Genomic DNA, 13,592 nt, shown 5'->3' on the forward strand with positions numbered 1-13,592 from the left:
TTTTAATACATTTTCTTATAAATGTACAATTCTTTTAGCTGCATTCGTAGTAACAATTAACGTTTGACATTTTTTAAATTTGTCGATTCGTATACATACATATATTTAAAATTAATAATCACAGAGTTAGAGCTACAGTACAGATATTAATAACTAATTATGTCACTCTAATCTAATCAGGCACTAAATTTATTATTGGTTTTTAAATAGCTGTCAGAAGCCATTTGTGGAACATATTGATTGAATAGTACAATTAATAGTCTTATGGTCTTCCCTACTCCAAATAAGTAGTCGTGCATGCTAAACATAACGATTGGTTAAGGCGCCAAGACAATGGACAAGACTCATCGCGAGATCCTTCATAGTACACATAAGCAGGTAAGGCCATTAGGTACATACTTTACAAGATTAACTTCTGTAGAACATGTAATAAAGAATTGGAATTTATGGAACAGATGTGAAACTGTTATTCGCTGACAAGCACACGTATGAGCAGGTATGGGTGACGTGATAATGGTGGTAAAACATATCTCAAACCCCAAAATATAAGACTAACTTATAAAATCTACACATCTTGTAGTATATGGTAATTTCTTAATGATTGGTCTAAAAGTAAATTAAGGCGGAGGAAGAAAATAAATAACAGTAATGAGGTCTAACAGCCCCATTGCTAACAATATACTCCATCAGGTCGACTTCCACGCGATTCTTCTTGGAAACCATAGTGGTTAATTCTTGTCAAATTCGTCGTGGTGGGCCAATTAACCTGCATCAATTCTAACGTATCATCTCTTACTGGTTTTGCGCCAGTATACTGATAGCGCAAGCAGGGTTACCATCCCATTTGTATCCATTAAAAAAAATTAAAACAAAGGAAACAAAAAAGATGCCGATGGACAGAAGTACAATAGGTAATGATCTGACTTCATATGTATAATGTTAATATGTACCTACATTAGGTTGTTATTAGTGTCAGTTATTTTGTACATATAAAGTTTTAATTTTTATTTCTTTACAGGTTCCGGCACCTGTTTATTTATTACTTAAATTTTCATCAATTTATATTTATGATCAACTATCTGACAATAGTAAAACAAAAATAACAACAGTGATAGGTACTATTAAAGACTGTTGCCATTTGTTCACCAAATTTATAAGCACCCAATTATTAAATGGTCGACATTTGGTTTCAACTTGCCTTCGCTAAATAATGTTACACATTGTGTGCCATTGTACCCATATTTGTTAACAATAGAACCAGTCGGCTTTGACATCTGGTGGGTCTTCAAAATACAGTATCGGTGTGACTGAATCCATCTTGTGTACATTTTAATGTAAACTGAATTTCTTGTGCAATATGGTTGATTTTCTTATGTAGAAAATTTATTCAATTGGAAGAACAGTACAATTAATATTGTGTTTTAACACTGGGATATAAAGTGGTTTTTCAGTTCAATAAGATTTAACTTTAAATTGGCGAATGCTAAATATCTCGCAATTGCCACTTCTGACATAATCGTTTCATGTCGAGGGGTGACAGCTATTTGCACTTTTTGTGTGTTTTGCCAGTTGGCGCAAACATAATGAAATTTGTTGACATCTATATGTGTATACGTCTTTATAATCTTTATCGCGATTAGTTTCGTTCAAGTGGTGTTGAACACATAGTTTATATATTAACGAATAATAATAATAAATTGTGTAAACAATTAGTTAATGTAGATTTCACCTACTTAATGTTTCATTATTTTTCAGTAGCAATTACTTTTAACTTTAAGATAAAGTTATCTATCGCGTCCATCAAGCATTACCACTTCTGAGGACTGTGTGTTTTTTATGTTCTGCAATAGATTGGAACTGGATATCTTACCATTCAGAACAAGAGACAACTATTGCTTCATGGCAGAAATATAAGGACGACAGTGCCTGCCAAATAGTAGCACTAAGTATGTGTGTTAGTACTCAAGTACCTATATGTTTCGTAATCTTTATTGATACAAATATATTTGTGTAAGCACCTATTACGCAATATATAATTTTGCGCTCGGTTCGAATCCACACGATACGCGACGGTGCATACCGAACTAGTCGACCCTGCCTTGTGTAGTAACGATTTAAGAAGGCCGACTGTGCTCACTGTGTCATTGTGTCAAGAGCTTTATCATTTGAGTGTAGTGAGTGTCTTAACTAAAATAAAATGTCTCCAATAGACGGAGCTCAAAACGAAATTAAAGCATCCGCTTTAGAGTTAATTGGGAATACACCAATTGTTGCCTTGGACCGACTTTACACTGGACCTGGTCGAATTTTAGCTAAATGTGAATTTATGAATCCTGGAGCTTCTATCAAATGCCGATCATCTCTGCATATGATAAAAAGAGCTCGTCAGTCTGGTGAGCTTAAACCAGGGCATCCTGTCGTTGAAGTGACATCGGGAAATCAAGGATGCGGTCTTGCTGTCGTCTGCGCAGTGCTAGGTCATCCACTTACGTTGACCATGTCAAAGGGGAATAGCGCCCAACGTGCTTTACATATGGAAGCACTGGGTGCTAAGTGCGTCAAAGTACCACAAGTAGAAGGAACATATGGAAATGTCACACTCGCTGACGTCCAGGCAGTGGAAAAGGTAGGTCTGAAAATAGTGGAAGAAACAGGAGCGTATTATGTAAATCAATTTAATAACGAGGCAAATGCGCAAGCCCACTACGACACTACTGGACCCGAAATATGGAGACAGACTGGACACCATGTGGATGTTTTTATAGCGACAGTAGGTACAGCTGGAACGTTTACCGGCACTTCGAGATATTTAAAAGAGAAAAATCCGAAGCTCTTATCATATGTTGTGGAGCCTGCAGGTTCTGAACCCATAAAAGGCGAGCCTATAACGAAACCCTTACATTTACTTCAAGGATCAGGATATGGGTGCGTGCCAAATTTGTTTAAATTTGATTACATGGATGGTACCGTCAGTATCACTGATGAAGAGGCAGTGAAATATATGAAACTTATTGGTGAAAAGGAAGGTTTATATGTGGGTTACACGAGTGGTGCCAATGTCGCTGCTGCTGTAAAACTTTTGGAATCAGGAAAGGTCCCTAAAGACTCTTGGATAGTAACATTACTTAATGACACTGGTTTGAAATATACCCCTGTACCAAATGAGTTAACGTAAACAAGTGACCATAAAAACAAAGTACTGTTTAGAAGAAGCGATAAAGTTATTTATATTTTAAAACGTTTGTATGGTATAAGGTCAACACTTATCTTGTAGTCAATATAATAATGGATTCAATAGTAGCGATTGTTTATACATAATTCATGTAACGCTACTATAATAATACCTTATTTACCTTAATCTTTCAAGTATGTACCTAATTAATAAATGCAATATGAAAGTATTTTCTTTTATTTAACATGACTATAAGAAAAATAATTTTTGTTACGTTATATAACAATATTTTAGCTATATTTTTATACAATGTAATAGTTATTGGTATAATAAATGAAGAATTGTAACTACTTATGAATTTATTATGATTTGAATTCCTTTTATAATTTCTAGGAACACATTTTAATGAATATCTCATCTTATCTACATCTCTGCAAGAACGGTAAAAATATTTCAACTTAAAGTTCATGTACTGAGTTAATCCTACGCTGTCTTACAAAATTCTATCCCAATAAAAGCAAACAATTTTGATCGTCACAAAATTAGTATGAGACCAATAAGTGAGGAGATCTTAATGATTGCAAGCAGATTCTTAATAAAGTTCTGAGACTATCTGAATGTGAGGAAGAATGTCTTACGTAAAGACGATCAAGTAGATATATAACGAGAAAGTAGAATGATGCAGGAATTGGTGAAAATCGAGACTAACTTACGATAATCAGATAAATTCCATATATTGTAAAAAAGGAGTCTACAATTTAAAATCAATAATAACAATCAGTGTGTTTGTTTTTCAACAAAACTTGGTAACCTTTTCATTACGTCATCATCCATCAAAACAAACTATGTAAGGATAAAGAGCGGAGCTCTTGATTCTCTTTGTAAATAGCTTATTACACAGCCACTAGTTATTCATATATTTAGCTTCGCTTGATACTTATCTATTTATTATAAGGATACGCAATTTGAATAACACTTAAATAATGTATGACTGCAGTTTAACTTATTATAATGCCAACTTGACAGCTATATAATAATGATATTCTGCATCCATATTGCTACTTTATTAATACTAAATGTATTATTGATGCTGTTAGCCTTTTATCGTACAATATGTATCTATAATTGTATGTACGTATACATACATACAATTACAGACATACGTAACTACTATTATTCGATACAATTATCTATCTATTCTCTTTATGTAATTTTTAGTTAAAGTATATAATAAAAGAATAAAGTAATAAAATCTTATCTGAGAAATCAGCACAAGGTACATTAGGACTGATATACTTAAAAAGGGTAAAAGCGCTTAAAAAATAAAAAAAAATATTTTTTTTAAATGATCTTATGATTGACTTCAGACAATGAATTAAAAATGATGCTCGTGCATAATAATAAAAATAAGTAGCTATTTCACTTTTGCTATGGAAAATTGAAATTACAATGTTGAGGGAAAATAGATAGGCGTACTTATTTTTATTTATTTTATGAGGATATCATATCATTTCGAATCAAAAACATTAACTATATTAACTAATATAATTATGTAAGATTAAAAATTTAACTAATATTGGTCAGATATAGACGTGATTTCAATTGGATCTCAATTTGATTTTGTCAAAAGTTACTTCACTGGGTTCTTGTTTCATAACAGCTTAGAGACCTTTACCAAAGCTATTAGTAAAGAAATTAACTACTTACAATTTCCACGTGGGTTAAGCCGAGGATATATGAAAATTATTGTACCTGATTTAAAAACACTAAAATGAAATAGGTAGTACGAGTATATTGAAAATTTAGTACCTAATACTCCACAAAATTCAAATATCAAAAAGGGTTCGCAAAAAGCAATCTAAATAAAATCGAACGAACAATGTTCCCTTGAAGGCGAATTCTTTCAAAGTGACCCAACCTGAGACCTAAATCAGGTTACAAATAGTAAAAAACCGAATTCTAAGCGCCAAAAAGCAAAATCTCATTTCGTTTTCACGTATCCAATTAAGGTAACATGCACACCTGCCGCCCACTGTCCAAATAAAGATAGTGCGGTGTGCCTTGTGAATATTAAACATCCAGCAATTATTCTTATTTCGGTCCGTTGAGATATATCTGACACTGCACTTAATTGCACTTTTTAGCGCGAATGTGTACTCATACATGTGTAAAAGGACTCATAAATACTTCAAGACACCCAAAGTGCCTAGGTATGTCTTTTTCTTTTAGAAAAAAAAAATATTTCATTCGATCGGTGAAAAGTGATATCCTTAACAATACAGTAGAATGGCCTTTCCCGTGGCCGTTTCCTTCTTTGTACAACTCTGAGTATTTCAAGTGTAACATAAAAAAAACATTTGATGATCGACGATGGAATTTCCACTTTTTCGTTGTTTGCATTTACAGGCAATTATATTAATAAAAAATATATTATCGATAATTTTTTTTTTATTACAAATTGAGTTCGCTTACTTCACCTGATGGTAAGATCTAGGAAATAAATTTTTGTTTATACATTACTTTATAGAATGTAATACATAGAATGTAATAATAAAATAAATATATTAATGATAATATAAATCATGGAATCTAATAAAACAAAGAACACCATGATCCTCCTCATTGCCCTTTCAGGAGACTAGTAGTAACTAGTGCTACATTACAATAATAATAATAATAGCTTTTATTAACAATCTTACAATATAATTATAATAATTTAGTTATTTGTTTGACACCGGTACGTAAAGATTATCTTGCTGTCCAGCATAAGCCTCCCCTAGAGTTCGCCACTGACTGCGATTCAGCGCTTGTCTTTTCCAGGTGTGTCCCGCTATTTTTTTTTATATCTATAGTCTTTAAATCAAAACAGTCATGCGATTATTGCTGCTTGGCGATTGACATATGTATGGAACAGATATTCCCATGTCGACGACTTCTATACAAAGCCACCCTCTATTTTTACCTAATATGCAATTTCAAGGCACTTAATCATAAATATTTTTAAGTATATCATCATTTAACGCATGTAGAGGAAAGATACATCTCAATTATGAATATAGTTATTACAATCAACACAATATTATCATCACATTCCAAGATACCATGCAATCATACCGTAAAAAACTCAATCTTTCTAAAGTTGGTTAACAACTTTTATAGCAGCAATTCTCAATCGGCGAATTCACAACAAGCTATTATTGGATATGTCCATATAAAATTAGCAAAAAACATTATCTACCCTGCACCTGCACCTATTGGCAATTATTGAAAAATCTCCCGCTTGTTATATGGGCGTTTCCTCTCTTTTTACAACTAAAAACGTTTGGCATTTTTGGTTAACTGTGCCAATATATGAAAATGGCTTTGGTTTTTTATCGCTCTAGGCCAGGTTCCAATGGAAAAAAAACACTAAATTGGACCATTTGCTTTGCTAATTATTATTTAGCGAGGACGTCGTCTTTCTTGGAAATAAGGAACTTTTATGGTCGTAATAAGTGGCAATTAAATTAAGGTTATTTATTTTATATTTATACATAATTTTTTTTATTTGTAACTAAATTATATATCGATATTGTTTTATTATTAGTATCTATATGTTTTAATAATAATATAGCAAAATTTAACAATAAGAAAAAAGGTATGAATGAATTAATGAAAACTCTTTATAATTACCTTCAAAGAATAATACAGATTATAAAGATTAACAATATGTGCATAAACAAAATTAGTAATTAATTACATAAACTTAATTGAATTAGAAAAAAGGTTCTAACTCTTTATAATTATTAATAAAGTACTATATTGTTATAGTAATTTGTCTGATTATTGCTTATACAATAAATAAACATCAGCTTTGCCATATTGTGTTTCATGTAACATTATTAATGGTTTCTTTCTGTCTTTATTTACCAAGATCGGACCATTTGTTTGAGATCGTGCCTCCGGTGTCTTAAAGGGTGTTAGGTGATACTGCAATAAAAGTGCAAATAGATTTAATGATCAACTAGTTATTGCGTACAAGTTTATTTATATCTTCAACAGAGATTAAAAATAATTAAAATAACTATTGGTCAGATAGATATTCCTAAGGTGGAAATTAAATCGACGGTACAAAAGACAGAAAATCTTAATCTATATTCGCCTATTCCATATAATGTGTTATTTATTTATAAATATACTATTGATTATTTTAAGGTTTCCTTCGTACCTACCAGTTTCATGATATCTGCTTGTCAACACGAATGCAATTTCAATGCTAAGATTGAGCTGTCAAAAGTGCGCCCAGAGTACCAATTTACAATAACAAAAAACAATTCCCAAGATCATTTATTTCACTTAAAATTCACGCAATTTCAACTCAATGTGGTGCTGTTGTCATTTTCGAGAGTACCATTTGACGTTTTTTCGATTGAGATTGTGATTGGACATTGGAATTATGTTTCAAGAGTAAGCCTACTGTTTGGTGATCTATAACAAATTAGATCGTTATTCTGTTTAATTAAATAACAATATAATATTTCTATGGAGGGACCACTGAGTCATGTGACAAAAATTTCTATTCAGATGTTCATATTTATCTGATTTGAATGTATCGAAAATCAATTGGAAACTAGACATTTCTGTGTCATTAAATAACCTAAGACTATTATGATCAGTATTTCGTTTCCTAATTACGAGATAATAGTATCAATTAGTAAACATTACAGGTAAATACTACTTCCTGAGCCCTGCCTGTACGTGAGATATCGCGGCATCCACGGAATCGTATAATCTGTGTCAATATTGACGCGGAGGCGTTGTGGGAACCTAGCAGTGTGCACAGGTGGCCATTCTGTACCGTCTACAGAGTGTTTCCGTACGTTCTTTGGTCATTTCAACCAATACATAAAGTGATTGTTCGAAGTAACACAATGGTTTTATAATTTTTTTAAGAAAACGTGAGAATAGTACCAGCTACTCCTAAAGTGAGCTACTACTATTATTCTTCTTATTATTCTATTATATATTCTTAATATTGTTCAATTTTATGCCTCATAATATTTATGAAAAAAAAATATGTATAGAAATAATCGAATCATAAAATGATATGAATACTTCTTATTTACTTTTTATTAGTTAACAAAATAAAGATTTTAATTTTTGATATGACATTTTTTTTATACAAATTAGAATGGCAAACAAGCTAACAGCCTACCTGATGGAAAGTGGTAACCATCGTCTATAGACATGAGCAGTACCATGGCCATAATAGAGTATACTGTTTCACCCATGATACCCCATGTGTCGCCATTCCTAAAGACTCGGGTGTTATTCCTTTGTACCCTGTAAATTCACTGCCATATCCCACCCTTCAAACCGAAACATAGACATGGAAACACAACTGCTTTCACGGTAGAAACACGAATTGGACAGAGGACAAGCAAACGCGTTTTGTACAAACTCTCCCTCTGGTAAAAAGTACACATCTTAATAGTATGTTATCATGAAAAAAGGCTTTATTAGAAATTGTATCTGCTGGGCGTCCTATTAAATATTAGCTCTAGCTCATCCTGTAAATGTTTTAAATGCTTGAAGAAAAATAAACATGTAAGGTAAACAAAATACCAGAATTCAAAGTTTATTGGCCACTTGTAGGAAACACCTGCAAACACTTAAAATATGACGGTCGCATTAGATTGACACGGTTCATGCAATGGTGCTTTTTGATTAGAGCTGGATCACGCTGTTGAATATACTAGATAAATAATACCTAGTAGCCCTCGCAGAACCCCTTTTCTTTGGTTCCCGTGAGAACTCTCGAAAATATTTTCGTCTCTACATTAAAATATTTATCGATTACTAGCTATACCCGTGACATCGTCCGAGTAATCAGGTTATATTGATTGACCATGGGTCTATCATGAAATGAAATTCCGAATTTATGGACTCAATTTCATGATTTTTTTTTCATAGCGAAATCTGCCCAGTAAATGAAGCTTAATAATTGATGTTGTAAAAAAAAAATTGTATTGTAAAAATCTTTATTGTACATAAGTCAGATTAAATACTAGTAAATGATTTAGTATACAATGGCGGACTTATCCCATAAAGGGATCTCTTACAGTCAACCTTTGAGAAGCTGAAAGAAAACTGTAGAATGTATAAGGGTAATAACCGTACAATTAAAGATAAACTAAATAATACCCAGTAAAAAAAAAAATGAATATATAACACAATAAAAACAGCTCTATATACCTACATATGTAAATAATAAAAGTAAATTAATAATAATATAACATTAATAAATAAAAACTTATACACATACACATACATATATACACATATACACACATACATATACATATACATATACATATATATATATACATATATATACATACATACACATACATATATACACTCCTACATACACATACATGTATACATAATAAATACATATATTCACAATTGGCTCAATGAAGAGGGATTTTCAAAATAAAATTTTATGATACCTGCTTTAAAAGATTTCAGCGACTGTGCCATCTTTAAGTTATTAGGAAGTGAATTCCAGAGACGTGCAGCATGTACAGTAAATGACATGGCATAGCTTTGAGTATTAAAACAAGGCAAATCTATAATGAAGTCATTACTGCATCTCAGGCGAACATAAATTTCGCGAAATTTGAATCTTTCCTGAAGGTAATGTGGACATGTTGGATTAAAAAGGATATTGAAAAGAAGAGTAAGAATGTGGACATTTCTCCGTAGCCTGATAGGAAGCCATTTGAGTTGACTGCGATAACTAGATATGTGGTCATACTTTCGAAGGTTATAGATGTATCTAATACATTGATTTTGCAGTCGCTCAAGTTTATCAAGAAGCTCCTGTGTGGGATCTAGGTAGGCAACATCAGCATAGTCTAGAAGAGGAAGAAGAAGAGATTGAGCCAGTAAAAGTCTAGTTCCTAAAGGGAGGAAGTTCTGCAGGCGCTTTAAGGAATGTAGTGATGCGTGGATTTTTCGACTTACTTCACCTATATAAGGACCCCATGACAGTGTCTGGTCTATAACAATTCCCAAATTTTTAACAGTAGTGGAATATGGGATTATTTTTCCGTCATAAATAACGTTGGGAACTGTTAAATACCGAAGTTTAGCAATAAAATGAGAACTACCCATAATGACCGCTTGAGATTTATCTGCGTTAACTAAAAGCCCAAAATCCTTCGTCCACTTAGCAATTATGTTCAAATCATTATTAATTACATCTACAGCATTAGTAAGGTTGTAGATGGGAGCAGCAGTATATAATTGCATGTCGTCTGCATACAAATGAAATGAAGAGAGGAGAGCAGACGTAATTCCGTTGCTGAAAATTGAGAAAAGTACAGATGTTAGTCATAAATCTTACCACAATAGTTCAAAGAAACGATTTTTTATTATTTTTAATATTAATTTGTGTTTTGTTCGGCCCCCAAATTATGGTAAATATATAAGGGCATACACTCTTCAATTAAAAAGTGTTGTCAATGTAAACTTCCAGTATTAGAAAATATTTTAAACCTTATAATTAGGTATCCTAAACAATAAAAAATTTTACTTCCTAACAGATTTAGGATTACCAAATACCTATACAATCATTCTAAATGATTACGAGTCGACTTCATACCACGACAGACTCGTTTTAGCTGAGCCATATAAATCTCCGGTTATAAATTGTTGCCGCAAACTCTACGTGTGGGAGAATCGCAAGAAAATTGTCATTTTCCTGCCGGCAGGTGGTGTGGCGGATTTTCTATGTGTAATCAGCGCACCTGCTAGCCTTAGCCGCGGGAGAACCGATTTTACTACAGTTTTTGCATGGTAATGACAACACCGAGGATTTCCTGTGCTATTAGAAATGTCACAGGAAAACATTGAAAATGAGCACGTCATTTTATTTCTTGATGTATCTGAATATTTATTTCAATACATTAATAATAGAATACTTGAATACTTATTACAAAAATAGATTTTATAATAAAGAAAGTAATTAATTTAACTTTTTATAGTTATAATACAACAAAAACGATTCATAAAATGGGGCTAATTCAGAGGTAAGAAGTTGAGCTTTGAAATAAAAAGGTCCAAAAGTATTACACACAGATTTAGTCTACATTGGTATTTCAGATTTTAAGTTTCATAATTACCTCGTAAAAAATAAAAAAAGACCAATTGTTTCACATAATGAATTAACCAAAATCATTAAAACATGTTTTATATATTTAATAGTGATATTATAGTGATACATTTAAAAATAAGATAGTTAGGTGACTTATGATCCTGTCATCTAATTAATTAATAATATGTTGGATGCCGTAAGTCACGTTCATACAAAATATTTCGTGAATCACTAAAAAGAATATCTAATATTGTTGTTGTATCAACAAATAAATATATAATTTGAAAATTGATTGATTTTCCAAAAAAAACTACTTCAATTGTGGTAAAACTAGTTATTTTGATTTAAAATCAAACTACTGAACAGATATTGATGAAATTTCTATGTCTTTAATCTGTAAGTACATTCTTTCAGGTCAAAAAAGAAGATTTCCGAATCGGTTTACAAAGTAAATCTGAGAAATCAGTTCAGAGTACGATAGGGCTGATATAGCTGATATATCTAAAGCACTTAAAATTAAAACAAATGTCTGAGTTATGTCGTAATACATATAAAAAATACCACCGAATTGAGTGCCTTCTTCTTTTTCAAGTTGATTGAAAATCTACTTTGTTAACTCTCCTACTTGTCTTGTTGCCGCCAATAAACTCACATGAAGAGTATCCATAGTAATGATTCACAATAATGATGTTCATGGCCCTATTCAACATATATTAGATACTGTCTAGTAACATAACACTTTTCCAGATTTTCATTTATCCAACAACAAACTCTAGGCTATGTAATAAAAAAGTGATTACAGTACGTCAGTAGATACAGCTTGTTTACTCAAGAATTTATAAAGAAGCACGATTTGCGGTCTCTACGTAGTAATTTGCAAGCATTTAGAAACCTTTTAGATTTGATATATTATTTTATTTACTATCAAAATATGTTAATAACCAGAATTACAAGTAATTATCATCACTATTATTCATTTATGGAAACCAGATGCTAATCATCATTGCGAATTTGAGAATATACAATTACAGGGTACAAAGAAATATCATCATAGTCCTCAACAATGGCAACGCGTGAGGAGTACCACGGAAAGCATGGTGTAATTTGTGAAGTCCATGTTTATAGGTAATTATCATTTTCAATCAGGTGGATCGCTAGCTTGTTTATCACAATATAATAAACATAAAAATAATAATTGTAAGGATGTCCAGGTGGTAGTTATGGGATTTTTTTTTAACCGACTTCACAATTTGGTATACAATTCGGTTGCCTTTTTATGTTTGTTACTTTATAACTCCGTCAGTTGCAAATCGATTTGGAAAAATCTTTTTTATTTCTAATGATGAGATTGCAGATTGGTTTCACAGAAAATTTTTCAAAATCTGTTTAGTAATTTAGTTTTTAAATGAAAATAACTAGTTTTGTCACAACTGAAGTCGGTTTTTCGAGGTACAAAATTTGAATTTTCAAAACGATAACGTGAATGTGCATGAAAATTTAAAAGCATCTCCATACTATTATGCATATTTTACTCTCTTACTACCATAACAATAAAATTGTACGATATCGTGCCGTGCTACGGTAAATTATAAAAACGTCCGAAGTTACTTTTATCGCGTTAGCCAGGCTATTTGACATGGGGTTATATTTCGTTAGATCTCCTATTCTTGTAATGCTATATTGTCCTGTACTCGTTTATTAAGACATCCTATAAATAAAAATAAGGCGGTGATATAATGTATTCTTCCTGCGTAATCTGGTTGTTATAATTAACTTAAAAAAATTTACAATTTACTTTATCATTTACTGTAATTTGCAAAAAGTATTGGTTTTATCATTTTTTTTATTTTATTTTTATTAGCAGGGAATAATTTAAAATACGACTATTAGATTGTTTTGACATATGTTTTGAAATTTTTTTTAAAGCTAAACATCCGAGCATCATGATATACTCGTTTATTTTTTGTATGTAACTCTCTTTCAGGTTGTAAATGTTCTTAGGAGAAGGTAGCCATTATCCATCTGGTAGAATGTGAGCTTAAACAATAAAAAAAAAAAATCTTTTTAATTATTTCTAAGAATATCGCAACATACTGTTCAAACAATGTGCAATTCGGTATGTCTAGTCGCCTGGTTCTAATTTTAATTCCATGTTCTAATCGTACAGTAATAATAATTGACTATATGACTATATAACTGTGTTTCGGTTTGAAGGGCGGGATATGGCGTGAATTTACTGGGTACAGAGGAATAACACCTGAGTCCTCAGGAATGGCAACG

At 31.8% G+C, this 13,592-nt stretch overlaps 2 protein-coding genes across 2 annotated transcripts in view; one reads left to right on the forward strand and one right to left on the reverse strand.

Annotated features, from left to right (window-relative positions):
* Positions 1–13,592, reverse strand: part of LOC113521293 (WW domain-binding protein 11) — a 328,701-nt gene that overhangs the window by 106,609 nt on the left and 208,500 nt on the right. The gene's annotated exons all lie outside the window — the stretch shown is intronic.
* Positions 2,038–3,526, forward strand: LOC113521228 (cysteine synthase-like). The gene has a single exon (XM_026906697.3). The coding sequence runs from the start codon at positions 2,198–2,200 to the stop codon at positions 3,173–3,175; it is 978 nt and encodes a 325-aa protein (XP_026762498.1). The 5' UTR covers positions 2,038–2,197; the 3' UTR covers positions 3,176–3,526.

This window comes from Galleria mellonella, unplaced genomic scaffold (assembly GCF_026898425.1).
Source record: "Galleria mellonella isolate WM207_F2 unplaced genomic scaffold, CSIRO_AGI_GalMel_v1 utg55, whole genome shotgun sequence".
In the NCBI taxonomy this organism is placed as follows: Eukaryota; Metazoa; Arthropoda; class Insecta; order Lepidoptera; family Pyralidae; genus Galleria; species Galleria mellonella.

Coding starts and splice junctions, on each gene's coding strand:
- LOC113521228 (XM_026906697.3), top strand. CDS start 2,198: ATGTCTCCAATAGACGGAGCTCAAAACGAAATTAAAGCATCCGCTTTA.